General features: G+C 42.0%; 6 protein-coding genes across 6 annotated transcripts; 1 reads left to right on the top strand and 5 right to left on the bottom strand.

Moving 5' to 3' along the window:
• Positions 1 to 18: 18 nt before the first annotated feature.
• On the bottom strand, positions 19 to 1070 carry LOC115593012 (heat shock protein 30-like). The gene has a single exon (XM_030436325.1). The coding sequence runs from the start codon at positions 916 to 918 to the stop codon at positions 247 to 249; it is 672 nt and encodes a 223-aa protein (XP_030292185.1). The 5' UTR covers positions 919 to 1070; the 3' UTR covers positions 19 to 246.
• A 1513-nt stretch (positions 1071 to 2583) lies between these two features.
• On the bottom strand, positions 2584 to 3514 carry LOC115593032 (heat shock protein 30-like). Its single transcript, XM_030436346.1, has one exon. It carries the CDS (start codon positions 3510 to 3512, stop codon positions 2679 to 2681), a length of 834 nt encoding a protein of 277 aa, XP_030292206.1. The 5' UTR covers positions 3513 to 3514; the 3' UTR covers positions 2584 to 2678.
• Positions 3515 to 4812: 1298 nt separating this feature from the next.
• LOC115593008 (heat shock protein 30-like) lies at positions 4813 to 5949 on the bottom strand. Its single transcript, XM_030436322.1, has one exon. The coding sequence runs from the start codon at positions 5795 to 5797 to the stop codon at positions 5117 to 5119; it is 681 nt and encodes a 226-aa protein (XP_030292182.1). The 5' UTR covers positions 5798 to 5949; the 3' UTR covers positions 4813 to 5116.
• A 1531-nt stretch (positions 5950 to 7480) lies between these two features.
• On the bottom strand, positions 7481 to 8403 carry LOC115592993 (heat shock protein 30-like). Its single transcript, XM_030436310.1, has one exon. It carries the CDS (start codon positions 8401 to 8403, stop codon positions 7576 to 7578), a length of 828 nt encoding a protein of 275 aa, XP_030292170.1. The 3' UTR covers positions 7481 to 7575.
• A 1525-nt stretch (positions 8404 to 9928) lies between these two features.
• On the bottom strand, positions 9929 to 11722 carry LOC115592608 (heat shock protein 30-like). The gene has a single exon (XM_030435573.1). The coding sequence runs from the start codon at positions 10849 to 10851 to the stop codon at positions 10024 to 10026; it is 828 nt and encodes a 275-aa protein (XP_030291433.1). The 5' UTR covers positions 10852 to 11722; the 3' UTR covers positions 9929 to 10023.
• Positions 11723 to 11967: 245 nt separating this feature from the next.
• On the top strand, positions 11968 to 20743 carry stbd1 (starch binding domain 1). The gene is made up of 3 exons (XM_030435571.1): positions 11968 to 12408; positions 14645 to 15036; positions 16387 to 20743. Exons 1-3 carry the CDS (start codon positions 12168 to 12170, stop codon positions 19399 to 19401), a joined length of 3648 nt encoding a protein of 1215 aa, XP_030291431.1. The 5' UTR covers positions 11968 to 12167; the 3' UTR covers positions 19402 to 20743.
• The last annotated feature ends 4715 nt before the right edge of the window (positions 20744 to 25458 follow it).

Here is a 25458-nt window from a genome sequence, read left to right as displayed (position 1 = left end):
AGAAAAAAGGAAAAGATGTCAGTGAATTGTATTTTTAATAGAGATGCATTTTGTTCTTTACATTTATAATAATACATGTAAAAATTAAGTATATTGTAATTATTTTACAAACCAAAATATGTGTACAAAATAAAAGAATATACATTTTTCAGAATTTTTAAATAGATGTATTTATCATCCTCACTTATACAAATACAAAGGCACAGATATGTTCATCATTTAACACATTTCTATTTAAACTCATTGTTAACAACATGTAGATGAGTCCATGTGTTGAGGTTTGTCCTGTGTGCTGTTGTCTGTCTCTGTGCTGCTGCTGCTGCTGCTGCTGCTGCTGTCTTCTCTCTTTGAACACACACTCTGCTGTGTGTTCCCCTCCGAGCTCTTCTTGACAGTCAGCTCTCTCTCAGCCTCCTCCACACGTGGATCTTGGGCCGCCTGGATGTGGAGCTTCCCGTCTGGAGCCAGGTAGCAGGTGACGTCTTCAGGGTTCAGCCCTTCGGGCAGGTCAAACTCCCGTCTGAACTCATGGCGTCTGTAAGAGTAGGAGCCTTCCTCGTCCTCCTGCTTCTTCTCTGTCTTCCCGCTGACTCTCAGCTTCCTGCCCACCTGCCTGACAGACAGCTCCTCTGGGGAAAAGCCTTGAGTGTCCAGGGTCAGGCCAAAGCGCTCTCCCTCTTTCTCCAGCTGGTAGGAGAGCGGTTGTACGGCCACACCGGTTTGGAAAGGCTCCGTCTCCTCCAGGATGTCCTGTTGAAGTTTGTCCATCAGCTCCAGGCTGCTGCGGAGCTCCTGTAGGTTTCTCTGCAGTAGATCCTGCTGGTAGAGCAGAGGTCTGACCTCTGGCCACAGACTGCGTACAGGCCAGTACAAGTCCATGAATGGACTGAGAGACTGGAGTCCACGAGAGCACAGCATCTTCACTGAGTGTTGAGTGTTGAGTGGTCTTGTTGAGAGATGAAACTCTGTTAAAGTGTCTCTTCTCCTCTGTGTTGTTTGTGTCTCAGCAGTGGGACTGTCCCAGCTTTTATATTCTGACTGGAGGAGCTCCAGAGTGTTCAGGAACTCTCCTGTCATTACCACAGCTCTCCACTAGGTGCAGCTGTTACTCTGGAGGACTGACGTCACCAGAGTGTTCCTGTTTGATCAGGAAGTTTCCTGTATGAAATAATCTCATGCAAACAGTCATCATTACAAATGAACTCTTTATATGTTGAGTTCGAATCAACCAGTTAAGAAAACAGACCTGTTATGTCTGCATGCCAGCGACAGCCGTGGCTCGAGGCGTTGTGTTTTCATGTTGACTGTTTCGTTCTTGAAGGAATTCTTTCAGATTTGCCACAAATATCTGTTTGGATTTAAAGGATGAACTGAATAGATTTTGATGTTGAAAGGTCAAAGGTCACTGTGACCTAATTAAACTTGTTTCAAGCCACAACTCAAGAATTCAGTCATTAATTATGACTGATTTATTGTCTTTTAAATGTCTTTTTGATTAATACATATTTTTATGAATTCTGCAAAATTGTTGGATGAAAATGATGAAGTGATGACATTTTAGATCCAACAGGTCAAAGGTCAACTTCACTGTGACATCTTACTGTTCTGGACATTATTCAACACCATATCTCAGGAACAGAAGGGAGACTGTGACCATGATTCACATTTGTTCAGATACTGAATTGATGACTAATCTCGGGTGTCCATCCTGAAACTGAGCTGATGGCTGACATCTTGTCTGCATGTGTGTGAAACGTCCACGTCTGCTGTCAGGGCTGTAACTTCATGTTCTGTCAGAATCAGCTTTTTTTGTCAAACACGTGAACACATGGAAGGAATCTGACTCTTTTTGTTTCTCTCAGTGAACTTACACACTAACAGACACACAGCAGTTGTCCACCATGAGCTCATTGTTTCTGCTGATGTTGATCTTCAGGTGATTGTCACTGCAGCAGGTACAATAGTCTCTGAATGAAGACAGAATGTTTCTCACTGGACTCACACATGTCAGTCTAGTGATCACTTCCATTTTGCCCAACAAATAAACCTTACATGTTTTATTAAATTCCTTCAAGGTTTCACTGAACATATTGAATGAGGCTGGACAGACATGCATGTGAACTGCAACGTGACTGGTGCACAGAGGAAAACAACCACGAGGGGTTATTATAGTTTTAATACAGACTGATGAAGACTCACACTTTGTACTTTACAGAGTGTCTTCAGTCATTTTACTGGTAGATGATTATTTTCATAATGTAATCATGTTGTTGTTAGAATCAGATCTATGTTGTGTAATTTCATGTTTAGTGTTACATTCCAGAGATTGAAAAAAAATACACTCTTTCAAAATTAGTATGAAATAATGATGGAAGATAATAAGAGGTCAGTCATTGTGTTCCTTTCATAGGAAGAAAGTTGCTAAAGGGGATTTATGGAATGTAGAAAAAGGAAAAGATATCAGTGAATTGTTTTTTTAATAGAGATGCATTTCTTCTTTATAATAATACATGTAAAAATGAAGTACACTAATTATTTTACAAACCAAAATATGTGTGCAAAATAAAAGCATATACATTTTTCAGAGTTTTAGGTAGATGTATTTATCATCCTCACTTATACAAATACAAAGGCACAGATATGATCACCATTTAACACATTTCTATTTAAACTCATTGTTAACAACATGTAGATGAGTCCATGTGTTGAGGTTTGTCCTGTGTGCTGTTGTCTGTCTCTGTGCTGCTGCTGCTGCTGCTGCTGCTGCTGCTGTCTTCTCTCTGTGAACACACACTCTGCTGTGTGTTCTCCTCCGAGCTCCTCTTGACAGTCAGCTCTCTCTCAGCCTCCTCCACACGTGGATCTTGGGCCGCCTGGATGTGGAGCTTCCCGTCTGGAGCCAGGTAGCAGGTGACGTCTTCAGGGTTCAGCCCTTCGGGCAGGTCAAGCTCCCGTCTGAACTCCTGGCGTCTGTAAGAGTAGGAGCCTTCCTCGTCCTCCTGCTTCTTCTCTGTCTTCCCGCTGACTCTCAGCTTCCTGCCCACCTGCCTGACAGACAGCTCCTCTGGGGAAAAGCCTTGAGTGTCCAGGGTCAGGCCAAAGCGCTCTCCCTCTTTCTCCAGCTGGTAGGAGAGCGGTTGTACGGCCACACCGGTTTGGAAAGGCTCCGTCTCCTCCAGGATGTGGTGTTGAAGTTTGTCCATCAGCTCCAGGCTGCTGCGGAGCTCCTGTAGGTTTCTCTGCAGTAGATCCTGCTGGTAGAGCAGAGGTCTGACCTCTGGCCACAGACTGCGTACAGGCCAGTACAAGTCCATGAATGGACTGAGAGACTGGAGTCCACGAGAGCACAGCATCTTCACTGAGTGTTGAGTGTTGAGTGGTCTTGTTGAGAGATGAAACTCTGTTAAAGTGTCTCTTCTCCTCTGTGTTGTTTGTGTCTCAGCAGTGGGACTGTCCCAGCTTTTATATTCTGACTGGAGGAGCTCCAGAGTGTTCAGGAACTCTCCTGTCATTACCACAGCTCTCCACTGGGTGCAGCTGTTACTCTGGAGGACTGACGTCACCAGAGTGTTCCTGTTTGATCAGGAAGTTTCCTGTATGAAATAATCTCATGCAAACAGTCATCATTAGAAATCAACTTTTCATATGTTGAGTTTGAATCAACCAGTTAAGAAAACAGACCTGTTATGTCTGCATGCCAGCGACAGCCGTGGCTCGAGGCGTTGTGTTTTCATGTTGACTGTTTAGTTCTTGAAGGAATTCTTTCAGATTTGCCACAAATATCTGTTTGGATTTAAAGGATGAACTGAATAGATTTTGATGTTGAAAGGTCAAAGGTCACTGTGACCTCATTAAACAGATTTTAAGCCACAACTGAAGAACTCAGTCATTAATTATGATTGATTCATTTTCTTTTAAATGTCTTTCTGATTAATAATTATCATTATGAATCCTGCAAAAATGTTGGATGAAAATGATGAAGTGATGACATTTTAGATCCAACAGGTCAAAGGTCAACTTCACTGTGACATCTTACTGTTCTGTTCATTATTCAACACCATATCTCAGGAACAGAAGGGAGACTGTGACCATAATTCACATTTGCTCAGATACTGAATTGATGACTAATCCCTGGTGTCCATCCTGAAACTGAGCTGATGGCTGACATCTTGTCTGCATGTGTGTGAAACGTCCACGTCTGCTGTCAGGGCTGTAACTTCATGTTCTGTCAGAATCAGCTTTATTTGTCAAACACATGAACACATGGAAGGAATCTGACTCTTTTTGTTTCTCTCAGTGAACTTACACACTAACAGACACACAGCAGTTGTCCACCATGAGCTTATTGTTTCTGCTGATGTTGATCTTCAGGTGATTGTCACTGCAGCAGGTACAATAGTCTCTGAATGAAGACAGAATGTTTCTCACTGGACTCACACATGTCAGTCTAGTGATCACTTCCATTTTGCCCAACAAATAAACCTTACATGTTTTATTAAATTCCTTCAAAGTTTCACTGAACATATTTAATGAGGCTGGACAGACATGCATGTGAACTGCAACGTGATTGGTGCACAGAGGAAAACAACCATGAGGGGTTATTATAGTTTTAATACAGACTGATGAAGACTCACACTTTGTACTTTACAGAGTGTCTTCAGTCATTTTACTGGTCAATGATATTTTCATGATGTAATCATGTTGTTGTTAGAATCAGATCTATGTTGTGTAATTTCATGTTTAGTGCTACATTCCAGAGATTGAAAAAAAATACACTCTTTCAAAATTAGTATGAAATAACAAGCATGGAAGATAATAAGAGTTCAGTCATTGTGTTCCTTTGATAGGAAGAAAGTTGCTAAGGGGGATTTATGGAATGTAGAAAAAGGAAAAGATGTCAGTGAATTGTCTTTTTAATAGAGATGCATTTCTTCTTTATAATAGTACATGTAAAAATGAAGTACACTAATTCTTTTACAAACCAAAATATGTGTACAAAATAAAAGCATATACATTTTTCAGAATTTTTAAATAGATGTATTTATCATCCTCACTTATACAAATACAAAGGCACAGATATGATCATCATTTAACACATTTCTATTTAAACTCATTGTTAACAACATGAAGATGAGTCCATGTGTTGAGGTTTGTCCTGTGTGCTGTTGTCTGTCTCTGTGCTGCTGCTGCTGCTGCTGCTGCTGCTGCTGCTGCTGTCTTCTCTCTGTGAACACACACTCTGCTGTGTGTTCTCCTCCGAGCTCCTCTTGACAGTCAGCTCTCTCTCAGCCTCCTCCACACGTGGATCTTGGGCTGCCTGGATGTGGAGCTTCCCGTCTGGAGCCAGGTAGCAGGTGACGTATTCAGGGTTCAGCCCTTCGGGCAGGTCAAGCTCCCGTCTGAACTCATGGCGTCTGTAAGAGTAGGAGCCTTCCTCGTCCTCCTGCTTCTTCTCTGTCTTCCCGCTGACTCTCAGCTTCCTGCCCACCTGCCTGACAGACAGCTCCTCTGGGGAAAAGCCTTGAGTGTCCAGGGTCAGGCCAAAGCGCTCTCCCTCTTTCTCCAGCTGGTAGGAGAGCGGTTGTACGGCCACACCGGTTTGGAAAGGCTCCGTCTCCTCCAGGATGTCCTGTTGAAGTTTGTCCATCAGCTCCAGGCTGCTGCGGAGCTCCTGTAGGTTTCTCTGCAGTAGATCCTGCTGGTAGAGCAGAGGTCTGACCTCTGGCCACAGACTGCGTACAGGCCAGTACAAGTCCATGAATGGACTGAGAGACTGGAGTCCACGAGAGCACAGCATCTTCACTGAGTGTTGAGTGTTGAGTGGTCTTGTTGAGAGATGAAACTCTGTTAAAGTGTCTCTTCTCCTCTGTGTTGTTTGTGTCTCAGCAGTGGGACTGTCCCAGCTTTTATATTCTGACTGGAGGAGCTCCAGAGTGTTCAGGAACTCTCCTGTCATTACCACAGCTCTCCACTGGGTAGAGCTGTTACTCTGGAGGACTGACGTCACCAGAATGTTCCTGTTTGATCAGGAAGTTTCCTGTATGAAATAATCTCATGCAAACAGTCATCATTAGAAATCAACTCTTCATATGTTGAGTTCGAATCAACCAGTTAAGAAAACAGACCTGTTATGTCTGCATGCCAGCGACAGCCGTGGCTCGAGGCGTTGTGTTTTCATGTTGACTGTTTAGTTCTTGAAAAAATTCTTTCAGATTTGCCACACATATCTGTTTGGATTTAAAGGATGAACTGAATAGATTTTGATGTTGAAAGGTCAAAGGTCACTGTGACCTCATTAAACGTATTTTAAGCTACAACTGAAGAACTCAGTCATTAATTATGACTGATTCATTTTCTTTTAAATGTCTTTCTGATTAATAATTAGGCCTATTATCATGAATTCTGCAAAAATGTTGGATGAAAATGATGAAATGATGACATTTTAGATCCAACAGGTCAAAGGTCAACTTCACTGTGACATCTTACTGTTCTGGTCATTATTCAACACCATATCTCAGGAACAGAAGGGAGACTGTGACCATGATTCACATTTGCTCAGATACTGAATTGATGACTAATCTCGGGTGTCCATCCTGAAACTGAGCTGATGGCTGACATCTTGTCTGCATGTGTGTGAAACGTCCACGTCTGCTGTCAGGGCTGTAACTTCATGTTCTGTCAGAATCAGCTTTATTTGTCAAACACGTGAACACATGGAAGGAATCTGACTCTTTTTGTTTCTCTCAGTGAACTTACACACTAACAGACACACAGCAGTTGTCCACCATGAGCTCATTGTTTCTGCTGATGTTGATCTTCAGGTGATTGTCACTGCAGCAGGTACAATAGTATCTGAATGAAGACAGAATGTTTCTCACTGGACTCACACATGTCAGTCTAGTGATCACTTCCATTTTGCCCAACAAATAAACCTTACATGTTTATTAAATTCCTTCAAGGTTTCACTGAACATATTTAATGAGGCTGGACAGACATGCATGTGAACTGCAACGTGACTGGTGCACAGAGGAAAACAACCACGAGGGGTTATTATAGTTTTAATACAGACTGATGGAGACTCACACTTTGTACTTTACAGAGTGTCTTCAGTCATTTTACTGGTAGATGATTATTTTCATAATGTAATCATGTTGTTGTTAGAATCAGCTCTATATTGTGTCATTTCGTGTTTAGTGCTACATTCCAAAGATTGAAAAAAATACACTCTTTCAAATTTTGCATGAAATAACAAGTATGGAAGATAATAAGAGGTCAGTCATTGTGTTCCTTTGATAGGAAGAAAGAAGTAAAAGGGGATTTATGGAATGTAGAAAAAAGGAAAAGATGTCAGTGAATTGTATTTTTAATAGAGATGCATTTTGTTCTTTACATTTATAATAATACATGTAAAAATTAAGTATATTGTAATTATTTTACAAACCAAAATATGTGTACAAAATAAAAGAATATACATTTTTCAGAATTTTTAAATAGATGTATTTATCATCCTCACTTATACAAATACAAAGGCACAGATATGATCATCATTTAACACATTTCTATTTAAACTCATTGTTAACAACATGTAGATGAGTCCATGTGTTGAGGTTTGTCCTGTGTGCTGTTGTCTGTCTCTGTGCTGCTGCTGCTGCTGCTGCTGCTGTCTTCTCTCTGTGAACACACACTCTGCCGTGTGTTCTCCTCCGAGCTCCTCTTGACAGTCAGCTCTCTCTCAGCCTCCTCCACACGTGGATCTTGGGCCGCCTGGATGTGGAGCTTCCCGTCTGGAGCCAGGTAGCAGGTGACGTCTTCAGGGTTCAGCCCTTCGGGCAGGTCAAGCTCCCGTCTGAACTCCTGGCGTCTGTAAGAGTAGGAGCCTTCCTCGTCCTCCTGCTTCTTCTCTGTCTTCCCACTGACTCTCAGCTTCCTGCCCACCTGCCTGACAGACAGCTCCTCTGGGGAAAAGCCTTGAGTGTCCAGGGTCAGGCCAAAGCGCTCTCCCTCTTTCTCCAGCTGGTAGGAGAGCGGTTGTACGGCCACACCGGTTTGGAAAGGCTCCGTCTCCTCCAGGATGTCCTGTTGAAGTTTGTCCATCAGCTCCAGGCTGCTGCGGAGCTCCTGTAGGTTTCTCTGCAGTAGATCCTGCTGGTAGAGCAGAGGTCTGACCTCTGGCCACAGACTGCGTACAGGCCAGTACAAGTCCATGAATGGAGTGAGAGACTGGAGTCCACGAGAGCACAGCATCTTCACTGAGTGTTGAGTGTTGAGTGGTCTTGTTGAGAGATGAAACTCTGTTAAAGTGTCTCTTCTCCTCTGTGTTGTTTGTGTCTCAGCAGTGGGACTGTCCCAGCTTTTATATTCTGACTGGAGGAGCTCCAGAGTGTTCAGGAACTCTCCTGTCATTACCACAGCTCTCCACTGGGTGCAGCTGTTACTCTGGAGGACTGACGTCACCAGAATGTTCCTGTTTGATCAGGAAGTTTCCTGTATGAAATAATCTCATGCAAACAGTCATCATTAGAAATCAACTCTTCATATGTTGAGTTCGAATCAACCAGTTAAGAAAACAGACCTGTTATGTCTGCATGCCAGCGACAGCCGTGGCTCGAGGCGTTGTGTTTTCATGTTGACTGTTTAGTTCTTGAAAAAATTCTTTCAGATTTGCCACACATATCTGTTTGGATTTAAAGGATGAACTGAATAGATTTTGATGTTGAAAGGTCAAAGGTCACTGTGACCTCATTAAACGTATTTTAAGCTACAACTGAAGAACTCAGTCATTAATTATGACTGATTCATTTTCTTTTAAATGTCTTTCTGATTAATAATTAGGCCTATTATCATGAATTCTGCAAAAATGTTGGATGAAAATGATGAAATGATGACATTTTAGATCCAACAGGTCAAAGGTCAACTTCACTGTGACATCTTACTGTTCTGGTCATTATTCAACACCATATCTCAGGAACAGAAGGGAGACTGTGACCATGATTCACATTTGCTCAGATACTGAATTGATGACTAATCTCGGGTGTCCATCCTGAAACTGAGCTGATGGCTGACATCTTGTCTGCATGTGTGTGAAACGTCCACGTCTGCTGTCAGGGCTGTAACTTCATGTTCTGTCAGAATCAGCTTTATTTGTCAAACACGTGAACACATGGAAGGAATCTGACTCTTTTTGTTTCTCTCAGTGAACTTACACACTAACAGACACACAGCAGTTGTCCACCATGAGCTCATTGTTTCTGCTGATGTTGATCTTCAGGTGATTGTCACTGCAGCAGGTACAATAGTATCTGAATGAAGACAGAATGTTTCTCACTGGACTCACACATGTCAGTCTAGTGATCACTTCCATTTTGCCCAACAAATAAACCTTACATGTTTTATTAAATTCCTTCAAGGTTTCACTGAACATATTTAATGAGGCTGGACAGACATGCATGTGAACTGCAACGTGACTGGTGCACAGAGGAAAACAACCACGAGGGGTTATTATAGTTTTAATACAGACTGATGGAGACTCACACTTTGTACTTTACAGAGTGTCTTCAGTCATTTTACTGGTAGATGATTATTTTCATAATGTAATCATGTTGTTGTTAGAATCAGCTCTATATTGTGTCATTTCGTGTTTAGTGCTACATTCCAAAGATTGAAAAAAATACACTCTTTCAAATTTTGCATGAAATAACAAGTATGGAAGATAATAAGAGGTCAGTCATTGTGTTCCTTTGATAGGAAGAAAGAAGTAAAAGGGGATTTATGGAATGTAGAAAAAAGGAAAAGATGTCAGTGAATTGTATTTTTAATAGAGATGCATTTTGTTCTTTACATTTATAATAATACATGTAAAAATTAAGTATATTGTAATTATTTTACAAACCAAAATATGTGTACAAAATAAAAGAATATACATTTTTCAGAATTTTTAAATAGATGTATTTATCATCCTCACTTATACAAATACAAAGGCACAGATATGATCATCATTTAACACATTTCTATTTAAACTCATTGTTAACAACATGTAGATGAGTCCATGTGTTGAGGTTTGTCCTGTGTGCTGTTGTCTGTCTCTGTGCTGCTGCTGCTGCTGCTGCTGCTGTCTTCTCTCTGTGAACACACACTCTGCCGTGTGTTCTCCTCCGAGCTCCTCTTGACAGTCAGCTCTCTCTCAGCCTCCTCCACACGTGGATCTTGGGCCGCCTGGATGTGGAGCTTCCCGTCTGGAGCCAGGTAGCAGGTGACGTCTTCAGGGTTCAGCCCTTCGGGCAGGTCAAGCTCCCGTCTGAACTCCTGGCGTCTGTAAGAGTAGGAGCCTTCCTCGTCCTCCTGCTTCTTCTCTGTCTTCCCACTGACTCTCAGCTTCCTGCCCACCTGCCTGACAGACAGCTCCTCTGGGGAAAAGCCTTGAGTGTCCAGGGTCAGGCCAAAGCGCTCTCCCTCTTTCTCCAGCTGGTAGGAGAGCGGTTGTACGGCCACACCGGTTTGGAAAGGCTCCGTCTCCTCCAGGATGTCCTGTTGAAGTTTGTCCATCAGCTCCAGGCTGCTGCGGAGCTCCTGTAGGTTTCTCTGCAGTAGATCCTGCTGGTAGAGCAGAGGTCTGACCTCTGGCCACAGACTGCGTACAGGCCAGTACAAGTCCATGAATGGAGTGAGAGACTGGAGTCCACGAGAGCACAGCATCTTCACTGAGTGTTGAGTGTTGAGTGGTCTTGTTGAGAGATGAAACTCTGTTAAAGTGTCTCTTCTCCTCTGTGTTGTTTGTGTCTCAGCAGTGGGACTGTCCCAGCTTTTATATTCTGACTGGAGGAGCTCCAGAGTGTTCAGGAACTCTCCTGTCATTACCACAGCTCTCCACTGGGTGGAGCTGTTACTCTGGAGGACTGACGTCACCAGAGTGTTCCTGTTTGATCAGGAAGTTTCCTGATCACACTATATGCTTAACTAGCAGGCAGAAAACGACACATAGTAGGTTGGTTGATTGATTGATTGATTGATTGATTGATTGATTGATTGATTGATTGATTGATTGAACTTCCAAACTGATTGTTGTAAATAAAAAAATCTAATAAAATAAAATCTAATCTAGCTATTTTCATAGCTGATCATTTCTGTAACACAGTAATAAAATATAATGGGTGTGTGTTTCCACTTGATCCTCAATAACTATTCAAATTCATCATTATTACATTCTTGAATTCGGCATCTGCATTAGTCAGTTCAAAGATGAAGACTCACAGGACTTGTGTCACAGTTTTGATTTACTGAACGTTTATAATTGACATTTCTTATGTTTTGTCAATCATCATAACTCAGACAATAGAAAGTCCAAGGAGATGGAAACCAAATTAAACAATATACTCTGATATGGACTAAGACTGCACTCCAATAACACTGTTGGACTCGTTAAGAAAATACTGAAAAAAACAAATGATCAAAATTGATGCATTTTCATTAAACCTTTTTTTCCTTTCAGAGCCTAAATCACCTAATTTGCAAGTAAGCCACTCAGTGACATCACTGGAGGCGATTTGTCTGATTACATTCAGCTTCCTCTGGAGCCACAAAACGTTTTAAAACTACTTTTTTTTCTTTTTTTAGATATTCAGTCATACACCTCAAGACCTAGACACATACCATAAGATACCATAAAAGTGGTGAAGTTGCCCTTTAACAGGGACACCAACAGCACTCAGCTCATACTACAGGGTGGAGGCGACCGTCCCTTCCTTTGATGGGACTAATCCTGTCAAACGGTGTTTTCAGGGACAATAACTGCCGCTTAATCCTATCAGTGATGTAACACCTGATTCATAAAGATGGATTTGACGCCTGTGTGCAAAAAACACAAGCTCCTTTCCCCTTTTTATGAATGAACGCTGAGCCCCCCGTGATCCTGCCAGCCAATGAGCAGCCCGCACCTGCAGCTCGCCTCGCAGCTCTGCAGCAACAAGAGGTCACTACACATGAAAGCGTGGAGGGAAGAGGAGGGAGCCCAGCAGCGACGGACAGACAGACGGACAGACAGTTCCACGGACAGACAGCCTGCAGCAGCAGCAGCACCGGTCGGATCTCTCAGACCTCCACGTAAGAGTAAAAAAAAGGGGGGGACATTATAAGAGGGGCTCGTCGTTGTTTTCCCACCACGGAGCGCCGCGATGCCGCTGAAGAACAGCAACACCGTTGCCGTGGAGAGACGCGTGGACCTGGCCTCGCTCTTCTGCATGATCGGGCGCCACGGACCCGCCGTGGCTCTGGCCGTCATCGCGATGGTGTCCGTGCTGGCGGGCTTCATCATCTACCGGACCGTGAGGGGGAAGCGGAGGAAGGCCACGGCCGACGGCGGCGGCGACGTGAGCCCCGCGGCGGAGGAATGTCACAGCCCAGAGGAGGCAACAGGTAAAAAAAAAAAAAAAAAAAAAATATAGCGAAAAAAATATATGGATCCGCAGAGAGCGCGACCAGGCGGGGGGTCACTGCGGGCTACAGGTGCGGGAGTCACGGGGTGTTACAGGGGCATCGACGAGGGTGTAGTGATGACGAGGCACGTCATAGAAATATAGTCTTGTAGGGAAATACACGAGGCCTACCAGGACACCATCAATTTTAACTTGTCTATAACAGGGTGGGTAAGATGAATATTAATGCTGAGATTATGTAATAAGCCGCCGTAACATAATAAACATATATAAAGCCATTATTAACCCAGGGACATTAGTAAAACATGAGCTCATATACTGGTCCAGAATAAATATAGGAGAGATCAGGTTATAGTAGTAGAAGTACAAGTCTCGAGTATCGTGTGTACTTCACTACAGTTCAGAGGGAAATTACGTAGTCTTGCTACATTTAACATTTCACAAACAAAACTTGTGAACTTATGAAATATGATACACTGTCAGAGGTTCAACTGTAAGAGAAATAGTTAGTTTTCTCCCAACCCGGGGAGTCAGTCACTGAGGATTAATCAGTTAAGTGTGGCACATAATTTGGAATTTATTCATAAGAATGCAAAAACACATTGTTTACAAAACTCATAATATTACATTCTAGACATTTAGTACTAGTATGCAGTAGTATGGGTTGGGTTTTGTTGGGCTAGTTGTTGAACAGAGACAGACAGGAGCCCCACTGTTCAAATTAAGTCTTTATTTGTTGTAATGTACTAAATCATTCAAATAACTTGGTGTTTACTTTATCTGTTCTTTTAAGTCTTATTGGGCCTACTCAGATTGCACCACACATAGATCAGTTTTCTAAAGGAGAGATGTCAAACATATTTCATCTATTATTAAAGCATTACTGATTATTTATTACTGGCTATCCATGAATGAAACTGCTTACAATTTGGCATCCCTACAGCCACCTTTTATAGTTTTATCAATATTATATAAAAAAGGGGGGCACTGTGTAGTTGGAGAAGAAATTCAAACTCAAATTCAAAAATTAATGAGGTAATAATACAAACTCACAAATATTTATTCTCTCCATAACTAAATTAATGAACTATTCTCAGTGGAAAAGAAGGTCCCCAGAACACTGTTTGAAGCTAGAAAGGTAGCAGGGTCCGCCACATGTAAACAAAGTAAAAAGCTACAGTATGAAGTTGTGCTGTCCTTTAAGGTCAGTTTATTTATTCAGTCATGAAAAAAAGGAGAGTTTGTTTATTTGGTTTGATTAGGATGCAAAAACAAAATAAAAATTCTTTTGATTCCCTAAAGCTACGGACAGGGGTCGCAGGTTGGTAAACTAATAAAGCTCTGCACAAATCACAAAGGGTCAAAGCAAACTGGTCCCTTGGTGTGTAAAAGGTGGACACCCGCTAATTCTATCGAAATGATAGACGAACAAAAAAACACTGGACCCAAAAACCAAAGTAAGTGGGAGTCATTGATCAGGAGGAAACAAAATGGATAGAAACTGGCCAACAGAAAGAAAGCTCAAACACTCTGCACATATTTTCACCCAAACAGAAAATGCAGCAAGCCAATGGTGTTGATTCCCTGAAAACACACAACCAACTGAGCAGGGGAACTGCAACCCTCTTATATAGTCTCCCAGCTGACTGACTGCAGCCAGCTGAGGGAGCATAACACAATCATATATATATATACATATGTACATATACATATACATATGTAGTCGAAACGATAGTTTTGGGGGTCCATCCATTGCATGTCCATCCTTGTGGATTCTTGTTTGGAGTTTTTCTTTAACAGATTGTGAAGCCCCCCTCAGGCATTTGAGACTTGACCTGACTTGAATAGGAAATAGTTGCTCATGCATAAAAAGTCAGTAATGTAATCCATAAAAAAACAAATGAGTCCTTTATCTTTAATACTTGATGCTAGTCAATAGTGGATTCAGCCACAGACACACACAGACAGAATTAACTCATGAGGGTAAATAAAAAGGATTCTCGGCAGGTCAAATTAATTTATAATAATATTTGAAGGTGGAGCTCTCATTTGCTTCAATTTTTCACGAGATAAAGTCAGGCATAAATACGAAAGGAGTACGACCTAGAAATTATCAAGAATAAACTAAAAATAAGATAGATTATAACAGAATTTGGTGTGTGTGTGTGTTATTACTGTATAACACATTTGCTTTTCCCTCTCATTTTGTGTTACAGACTTGAGAGATGAAGACTCGTCAGATGTGAAGGAGGATGTTGAGCTGATTCAGGGTGATCTCAAAATCAGACACCGTCGGGCTGCTGCTGCTGCTGAGAAACAACCTCCACTTTATTCTCCTCCTAAGACTGACATCCAAGCACCAGAAACAAGGAACGCCACTTCAGATGACACACAGGAAAGAGAGATTGCATGGGACTCTTACAGAGCTGCCGAGACTTATGCAGAAGTGGCCGGTCAGGCTGAAATGGTGGTGGAGGATGCCGCTGATTGCCAACAGGGTGCAACAGATGACGCTGTTGAAGATGTAATGGAAGAGGTCATCGTTAATGATAGCTGCTTTAAGGAGCCTGTGCTGACTGATGATGAGAATCAAGAGGAGGAAGAGAAGGTGAGCAGCCATTTGTATGTGTGTGAGCCAATATATGCAAGCTATAGAGAAACTCGAAACTCAATCTGCCATAGTTGGTCTTTTAGGTTACAGACTGAAAAGCTATTTTAGAGGTATGGACAAACATGCTAGAGTTTGACCGGGCATGAAGCTAAAGCACGCCACAATATAATAACTTATAGCTATAACTTCAGCTCGTTCTATTGGTTTTATATCTCATTTGCTACGCAGTTCAGTCTCACCACTCTCAACAAGTCTGTTTCTATCAGAAGCAAGCAGCTGTTTTCAGTGAAAAAGCTCTGAAAACTCCACTTTACACTTTCAAAAGTCAGCGGTTAGCTGGTAAAGAAAATGGAACAAATAACAGTTAGTTAGTTGGATATTATTCTCAGAAGTTTGAATATGGTTTGGGTTGGTAATATTGTACTTTCATTTATGAGGTTGCCAGAAACAAAGGCAAAAATACCAGGCAGTGTGCATTTCAGCTTGTTGTGAAGTTATTTTTCACCCTAATTGGCCCAAAAATTTGGGGTTTGACATTTTTGGAATTTGCTTATTCCCTTTCATGCATAGTTAGATCAGAAAATCGTAGTTGATGAGTCTGTCTGCTGCTGCTAAACGTAAAGCTACAGTCAGTAGACAGTTAGCTTAGCTTAACAGGAAGACTTGAGATTGGGGGAAATGGCTCCTTCCAAAGGTAACCAAATACCAGCACCTCAGAAGCTCTCTAATATTCAAGATTGATCCTGTTGGTTTAACTCATTCAAAAAGTGAAGTGTGTTTTGCGACCTCAGGATGAAAAGACTCGGGGAAGTCACAGCATTAAGAAATAGTCCAGCACATAACGTCATGTAGAACCACATGTAGTTTTTTTAAATGAAGAACATGTTAATTATTGAGAAACCTTTAAAGATGTCTGTAGTTGGATTTTGTTTCCTTTGGATAGAGCCAGGGTTACCGGTTTCCCCCATTTCCCAGTCTTTATGCTATGCTAAGCTAAGCTATCTAGTGGCGTACCTGTAGCTCCATATTTATTGAACACTATGAGAGTGCTGCTTTCTTCTAATCTGACTGTGCATGAAAGCTTTGTATATTTCCCAATATGTCTGAACTATTTCTTTAAGGATTTGGAGCACCAACCATGTGGGAATATTTCTCTCTCTCCTCTCTCACCTACATAGCCACTTTTCCTTAGACCTCATTCTCTCTGTTGTTTCAAACTAGCACAAAACGACAGTTCAGGGCAGATTTTCTACGCTTTTGTACTTTCTATCATGTCGTATATGTATTTTAATCTGCAGTCGGGCACAGTTAGACCTGAAGATACTAACTTTGTATTCATGTGTCCAGGTGTTAAAAGAGGAATGCCAGGAAGATGAGGAAATGACCACAGACCTGGATGTTTCTGACTTGACAACCAGCCAAGAGGAGGAAAACTTTGAGAGTGCTTTGAACGATCCAGTTTGCTTCGAACAAACCCTTCATGCGGGTGAAAAGGCAGAAGAGGACACACAACAAGATAAAAAAACCACGCTGGAGACAAACAGCTTGGAATCCAACTCAGATGAGCCTGTAATTCATATCGACGATGTGCCTGCCCCTTGCATCTGTTATGGCCAGGATGGGTTTGAGGAAGAGAGTCCAGATAGCATCGATTACAGCAGCTATTCCGGTAATTATTCTCTCTCTTCAGAGGAGGCAAAGGAAAATGATGATGAAAGGGCAGAAGAGGAGTGTGTAGACTTCGAGGTAGTTGCTCAACAACCTGAGCTTTGGTCTTCAACATTTGAACAAGAAACAAACCTGCCATCTAGAGAGCAGGAGAAGTGTGATCGTGTGATTGATGAGTTGGTGTCGTCCATTATTCAGGATTGTGATTTGGATACAGGTAATGCTCAAGCTGGCGAAGTGATTGATGAAGAACTTCAAGCTGTAGAACTTTCAAGTGTCAAAATGGACACCCATTCGTCACAGTTCAACAAGCAAGAAGTGGAGATGGAGTCAAACGGTCTTTATCAAGAGGACCGTGCTCTTTACGATGGTGCTGATCAAGTGGTAGAGAATATGTTGACTAGTGAAGAAGGTGACAGTACAAGTGTGGCACCTTTCAGGGTTGGTGATCATGAAGATGGTCTGTCAGGCGTCGCCACTAAAGCAGATTTCCCTGACCTGTCATTAGGTCATCAACCACAAAGAGAAGATCAAATAGCTCCATCTCTGGATGATAACGGCGGCTATTGCGGCAATAATTCTCTCTCTCAAGAGGAGGAGAAGAAAAATGAAGGCACCATGGCAGAAGAGGAATGTCTAGACTCCCAGGTAGTCGCTCAACAAGCTGAAATCTCATCTTCAACACTCGAACAAGAAACAAAGCTGCCGTCAACTCAGGAGGACCAGTTTAGCAAGAAAGAAGTAGAGAATGAACAAAAGCAGGAAAATGATCTCAATCAGGACAGTGCTTTTAATGATGGTGCTGCTAAAGTGGAAAAGAAAATGATGATTACAGTCAACATTGTTGCCTGTACTGAAGAAGTCGATGGTTCAAGTGTGGCCCTGCCCTGTTTCAGCGCGTCCACAGCGGTTGACAATTGTAACGATGGTCTATCAGGTATCACCACCGATGCAGATTTCCCTGACTTGTCATTGGGTTCTCAACCACAGACAGAAGATATAATAGCTCCATGTCTTGATGAAGACACTGACGCCACTATTCCTGGCTGGCAAATTCCATCCCATGAAACTGAAAATCTGCCTGAAATCAGCAAAAATGGCCAAACGGAGGTGTTGCCTGAAGAATGCAATGACCAGGTGCATGACTCTCAAAGTGTCCAAATGATAGATAATGAAGTTTTTGACAAGGCGAGTGTTGCTGCCGATTCTGACACAGTGGGAACCGTTAATGCTTCTGTAATGCCTTGCGCTCACCTGCCATCAAGTTGCCAAGATCAACAAAGCGACTGCAAGGAAAATAATGAAACATTTGACGAGACAAGTGTTAGTTCTGCTGCTGATGCAGTCCCTTGCAATAATACCAATCTTACCGTGTTTTTAATGTCTGAAGATATATCTCAGCTTGGAATGTCTTCGTCCCAAGCCCAACAGTGTGACCACATGACAAACAATGAATACTTTTCTGTAGTTACCACCAATGCTGGTCCTGTGACAGTGAAGGACAGTAGCCTGCCCTTGTGTCAAATTTCCTTGCCATCTTTTGAGCAAAGTGAGCAGAAGGATAGTGCAATATCATCTCCTGGTTTTGGCGAAGAGAGTGGCATATCAAGCATGGCTGTCAGCCCTGATTTGCAATATGCAAGTCATGAGTTTGACATGACCATTGGTAATATGGTGCTTCCTGCGATGGATTTTGATCTACAGTCTGAAGGACAGACAGAGGCTCAAAACAGCCTCTTTGCTGATGATGCAGCTGTACCTTTCACACATGAAGATACAGCGGGGATGGTGTTCGGGCCTTACCCATCACGTCAGTCGCAGGGACCCCTTAGCGAGCACACAAATTGGACTAAATATGAATCATTTGCAACCAATGAGGACACGTTTGGCCATGAGATTGAGGAGATTTACCACAGAGAGATGGATCAGTTTGCAGCAGAGATTGCAGCTAGTGTTGCTGGCTACGCCGATGAACTGAAAATACAGACAGAGTTGAAGCCTGTGATTGAGGTAGTCGAAATTAAAGAGAAGAAGGCAGGAGTAACCGTTGAAAAGAAAGAGGACTCAAAAGCAGAGAAGGAGAAAGAAGAGGACTATGAAAAGACTGAAATCAGTATCATGGAGGCGACTATGGACCATAACGAATGGATCACAGAGTGTAACTACCAGGTTCTTCCCTGGATGAATCTCTCTGCCTCATCGTCTACCCAAGACCAAACAAAAACCAGCCAGCTCCCCGCTGAAGAGTGCCAATACAGCTCTCCTGTAACAGACACCACTTCTACAGATACAATAGATATCCCATCGTCCACTGAAGTCAAACAAACCAGTACTCTCTCCCTCACTGAAGAAAACACTGAAACTAACAAAAAGGTTGTGGCTGTCCAGCCCATGCCCCAGAATGTCAACGTCACCTTCCGTGTCCATTATTCCACCCAGTCACCATACCAGACGGTGGCTGTCACAGGGAACCAGCAGGAGCTGGGAAACTGGAAGGGATTCATCCCACTAGAGAGGGCCAAGGATGGGAACTGGGCCACGGTGGTCAGCCTGCCTACAGAGAGCCATGTGGAATGGAAGTTTGTGCTGCTGGACAAAGGCGAGGTGTGTCGCTGGGAGGAATGTGGCAACCGCCTCCTCGATACGGGCTTCGGCGACGACCTGCTCGTGCATAAATGGTGGGGACTCTTGTAAGAGGTGAGGAGAGGGCTAGGTTGAGAGTGGCATGTACAGTCTGGTACTGGATACTGGACCAGATAAAGTCCATTCAGCCCGTCACAAGACCCACATGATGAGACAGTACATTAAAAATGACACGTATGACCACTTGTACTGCATAACAATATTATAAGTACATCCTAGTAAGATTTGGTACACCTGGGGGTTGGAACACATCTAGAGGTCTAGGATAAAGCTGGGTTGATGTCAAGAGTTTAATAACTTGATAACTAAATAACTTTTACTTCTGAATCAATTTGTTAATCGACAATTAGCAGCAATTTTAATCCGTCATCAAGAGTTCCGGTCATTTTTTAGGCAAAAAGGCTACAAACTCTTAAACATGCAAGTCTTTCAATTTGCCTTATTCTGTTTTGCATAATTGTAAATTAAGTATGCTGCCTTTTGAGTTATGAGCATTTGTCAGACGAAACAAACAATTTAAACACATCACCTTTTTACTACTGTCTGCCCCCTGCAGACACTGAAAGGATTCTCCTGAAACAACAGATTCACTACTTTAACCATATTTAGCCCTGATGCCTAGACGTATTGTCACCTACCAACTTTTAACACCATGATTACTGGGATGAAAACAGTCATCTCATGGTACTTTTTTCGTAGGGGATAGCCCTCTAATAGTCAGTGATTAAGATGATAATAATTCATTCAAGCAAAGATTGAACAACAGTATCTATGATTATGCAAACGGCGCCTGTTTAAAAAAGCGGTTAATTGAATGCAGTTGTTAAATTTCTAGAAATGGAGACTTTATTATGTACACTGTCCATATGCTGCTTGAATACTCCCCAACAATCTACGAGAATTAATGCACATAGTTCACTTTTACTACAGCAATAATCAAAGCAATAATTGTTCTGTATACTGTATGTGATATCAGGTATTCTGATGTGTTTACCACTAAACTGTGATATAGTGTTAACTCTGATGCTGCTTCTATCTGGTGGGACTGTGTGCATGCATGATTGTCCCATTGTTGTTCGATGAATGTGCCTTTTAAACATGATTTTTCTATTAATGTGTTAAAATGCATCAAGAGATTGTGGCTTTTCCCTGTAAAACAGCTTCGCTGGCCGTCAGTTTCTTTGTTTCACTACAACTTTTACTGAATCTCTAGTAGTACAGGCCTGTTAATTATTTTCTTAAAACTGATGTTGTCAAGTTTAATGGTTAAATCAGTATACACTATATTATCCTAATCTCAAATCATTTATTATTATGCAATACTGTGATGATTATGCTATGGTTGAATGTCAGTAAGGTGGAGTTGGTTACCAAATAAACACATTTTCTGTCATGTCTGTGAATATTTGTTGATTATATGTTAATGTTATGGGCAGGTGATTGAAGAGTTTTGTGCTGAATTAAATTATTCCCATTGTGAGAGGATAATGGTTAGATATTTAAATGTTAGAACATTAATATAGCAGCAAAAATATTTATGATGTAAGTATAAACTGGAGTAATGGTGCACCATATACAAATGTAATATACGTACACAATTCCCATTATGAAATATATTTACATATACATACAAACTATATATGAAACCTGTAAGAAATTGGAACAATTATAATATTGACAGCCAGTTCAAAGTATATGTTAGTGTATGTAAGTTACATATTCTGGCATATATATGTCATTTACATAATTATGTATACAGATATGTTAATGAAGGCTCTCAGTCATCCATGAACTGGATGCAACTTAACTTGTTTCAGTTTCTTGAATTTATACAGTTACAACATTTGTATGAATTTAAAATATAAACTATACGTATTTGCATCAAATATAATATCATGTACATGACAAACATGTTATTGCAGGTTTCAGTTTCTTAACTCATGGTGCAAAATTGTCTTTTACCACAACAGCAACCGTAATCTATTAGGAACACTCATCATTTGTGGTGTAGAACACATTTAAACACAGTTTACTTATGGCATATGGCCTCAAACACGTTGTCTCAAGGCATGCTGAGCAACCCCATCCACCTAGCACCAACATGCTGAAATATAAACTATTTTAATATTGTAAATAATACAACATTTGGAGCCAGTTCTGAAGCCTGGAAATCATTTAATTTGGATTTGTTTAGCTTTTAGCTAAATTGATTTATCCATGTTTTAAATTTCTTTTAGCCAGAGGGAGTCAAGCTCTCCTGCGTGAAAGTCCACATTTCTTATTTCACATCTTCAAACCTGCCACTGACCCTAATGCTGTCTTTTTCTATAAAGTTGCACTCAGCTGTTTGCAAAATTTAATTTGACTTCTGATATTCATATTTTTCCATTAAGCTTATCTCTGTGCATTACCACATACGTATGCACTACATATCTTCATGGTTATGTTTGAATAAGAAAACCATTATTTGTCCAAAAATGTGTCTTGAATTCGGATGAAAATGATCTCAAAGTGGTTTTAAAAGGGATTTAATTTAAGATACCTGCAGACCGCCTGATTACATATTTATGTCTACACAGATGTTTGTGATCCATTTGTGAGGAAAGATATTTTCAGATCTCCGTTCCGAATGATACCTTTTAAAAATGTACATTAACAATACAATATGCAAGAACATTCTCAACAAAGCACCAACATACACTGATGCTGTGCTAACTGTCTGTGAAAAACCGCTGTTGCAACAAACAAATGGCCCAACACAGACAGATTCAGTGGTGAGGGGTCCTGTGAGGTCGTTTTGAACCGAAGCCTAGATTTTCTTTATTTAATGTCTTGTGTTTCAAACCTAAAGCCAAGACCGTGACCTTGTTCTGAGCCCAGCTGGCTCAGATGTGGCTCACGCAGGGTGAGCGTCATTAGCGGGCGTACTTTTCATGCCAGCCTGTCAGTTGCACTCTTCTCTTCATCATCCGGAACAGGGATGGCGAAAAGCACAAACGCAATGTTTTTGCCACTCCTCTAAATGATTAATCTGCACTGCGGGGAAGCGGGAAGGTTTTCTGAGGTTATTTCAGGAGATGAAACCGATGCGTTGGTAGTGCTTGAAGAGGAAGGGGAGAGGCATTATGGGAAGAAAGGAAGAGTGATGTTTAGGGTCGATTGGCGGGGCCAGCACATGCACGGTAATTCATTCAAAACCCTTCACAAAAGCAATCAAAACATTCTTTCAGAATAAAAGAAGTGAATACAACATCAAAAACATTTCTAAAATTGTATTAAACTGTGAACAAAGAATGTCAGACCCATTCTCCCAGCCTCATATAACATGCCTCTCATGCTGACCTGTCCTCTACATGTAAATGTGACATGTGAAATGTGATCCTGTGGTTCCACATTTGGAACTCTGTCTGAATGTAACCAATACTAACAGGAGCCTCCCCTCGGCGATCGAACCCTGAACCTTTACGGTATCAACTGCACGCACCTTCTAGCAAACAAGGCCTCTGGGACACATTTGACACACTTTGAATGAGGGTCGACAGAACGCTGATCTCTGATGCAAGACAGGAGTTCAGAGAACTTTTGCCTGTTTGCCCCAGTGTTGCCAAATATAACAACGCATGATGTTATACAGAGGCTCTGTTTGCACTGAGAGTCTGAGATGACTTCGGGGACGTTGTCTATTCCTGCGTCTAACAAACAGATGAATAACTTGTTCATTTTGAATCATCTGTTTGCCTGAAATCCTGAACCAGAAACAGCAGTTTTGGAGACGTTTCCAATTAAAACTCCTCAGTATGAGAGCCAGCTGAGGTTATCGATGATGTCAACGCGCTCTCCTGGGTCGCGCGCGTTGGTTTTGCGGAGTGTGAATGCGGCACACTGCCTCACCAGTGCTAACGTGGCAGCGGGGGGCGTGTGCACTTTCTAAGGTTGAAGGTAATCCTTTATTTAGACACACGACTTACAACTGACACCACTTACAGTCTACTTATAGATAACTCTCTCTCTCTGTCCACCTCATAGGCGTCCGCGCAGACTATTCTTCAAGCATCCGAGCAGTTAAGCCGCTGCTGGACCAGCGTTTGAGCTCTGTTAAGGCAAAAGTCTTAACACTGAGTCATCGGTCTGATCCTGAAACAGCCCCTCTGTCAGGCTGTTCACAGACGGAGTGAGGCTGTGAACAAAGCCTTCAAATCAACACCCTAATCAGTGTCCAAGATAAACCCAAATGGTTGGAATGTTTACCACACGCGATGGTGTTTTAGTTTTAGAAGCAGCTGTTATTGATATATCTATGAAAAAGGTCAATTCTAGCGATGAGTATTATCACCTGCATGGCTTCACTTCAAAAGTGAGTTGCAGCACACCGTTTATCTGTCACTCAAGCAAAAATGTTGGTTCAGTGATTATCTGGTCGCCCCCATGCCGATGGAAGGCCGTAGTCCACTTAATGATTCTGGGGCTTCACACGCAAGACAGCGTCACAGCATTCTCCAAAAAACAATTGAAAGCAAAAAACAACAACAGAAAAAAACCTCAAAATCAACCAGAAAGAAATCCAAACAAAACCAATAAAATGCCCAAGATCCAAAAATGGATTTGAAAAGACATTATTTACAACCTGAACGTGCGATCGAGCTTGAGCACCCACCTCAGACAGGGTGCATGCTAAAGAGTTTAGCTTAGCGGCGAAGTTTCGTAAATGGTGTAAATAATGACTTTTCAAAATCAGTTTGGGACCTTGGATGTTTCCAGAGACTTGGGTTACGCCTCAGGAGCTGGATGGAGCCAGTACACGGTTTCTTTTGAGTCCCAATCTACTTCAGGTGTTTAGGTGGACGCTGCTGTGAGGCACCAGATAACTAAATAAGAAGAAATATATATATAAATATATATATAATATATATATATTATATATATATATATAAATATTAGGTTATATGGCAGATTGTCTGGAGGTTATCATGATTATTCACAGGTTCTGTGAGCAAATGAAAACATGAATGTGATAATCACACAACCAGAAGTAATTCAGCGTGTGTCTGACAGCGACATGCACTGTTTCCTGTGTGTGTTGTGACACTTCTTGAGGTTGCTCTCCACAGAGCAGCAGACTGTTGACTGTCGCCTGGTAGACTGAAACACACAGCGATCCTCCATCCAAGTTGGAGCAGCGAGTGTGAAATTCCCTTCAATGCGACCCTGCTGTCTCCTCTTACAGGAGCCGGCCATTCAGTGCAGGCTGCGGCTTTCCACTTGAACTTTGACCCAGGGAGATTGTGTGATAATATCACAGAGTGTGGCTGTATCTCTGTATCTATCAGTGTTCATTTGTACCTTATATTGTCTTTGCCACAACATTTTCCCTGCATCTCTTACTATAACTGCTCACTACGCTTACACTCCCAGTCAATTTATTCTCCCTTCACTCTGTGTCTCTGTTTTGTTACTGGTGGCACAATAAAAATAGCTTTTTATTAATAACATAAAGGATTTAACTGACGTCTTGTTTTGTCACCGCTCCATCACCGGCCTAGTTTTTCATTTATGTGAGATGGAGGTTTCAGGTTGATCAGAAAATACCACCTCGGGCTGTGTTCAAAGTGCGTCTTTGTGGTGTGGCAGGGCTATTTATAAAGCGTACCAGTCCTCAATCCTGCTCAGCACGGTGGGATCTTACAGTGACCTTCACTGTGGACTGTGGGGCCTGCTGACTGTGCTGCATTGCTCGGAGGGGAGGAGCACAGCGAGGGGAAGGATTTTTATATCGCTACACGCTGAACGTGTTTAGTATTCGGCTGCACAATGCCAAATCTACCTCCTTAAAGACACAGTTTAACATCATTTCTGTGTAATTTTCCAAGAAGTGTGTTTTTGAATATAAAATACTGCTTGTTTTGTCGGTCTTATAAATGGCAATATACACCAATCTGTTTCTTTCCCCTTGAGGACCGGAGAGCAAACTTTCTGGATCCGCGCCGCGCTGGGACAGCCCTCCACCCGTAATGATGTCATGGCTGGCTAGCCCACAGAGGACACTGCAGATGTGCACGGAATGCAGCATGTGTGCGTGAGTGTGTGCAGATGTAACAGTGTGTATGCATG

This window comes from Sparus aurata, chromosome 12, assembly GCF_900880675.1.
Source record: "Sparus aurata chromosome 12, fSpaAur1.1, whole genome shotgun sequence".
Taxonomy (NCBI): domain Eukaryota; kingdom Metazoa; phylum Chordata; class Actinopteri; order Spariformes; family Sparidae; genus Sparus; species Sparus aurata.
The sequence above is the reverse complement of the archived record's forward strand: the minus strand, read 5'-3'. Positions and strand labels throughout refer to the sequence as shown.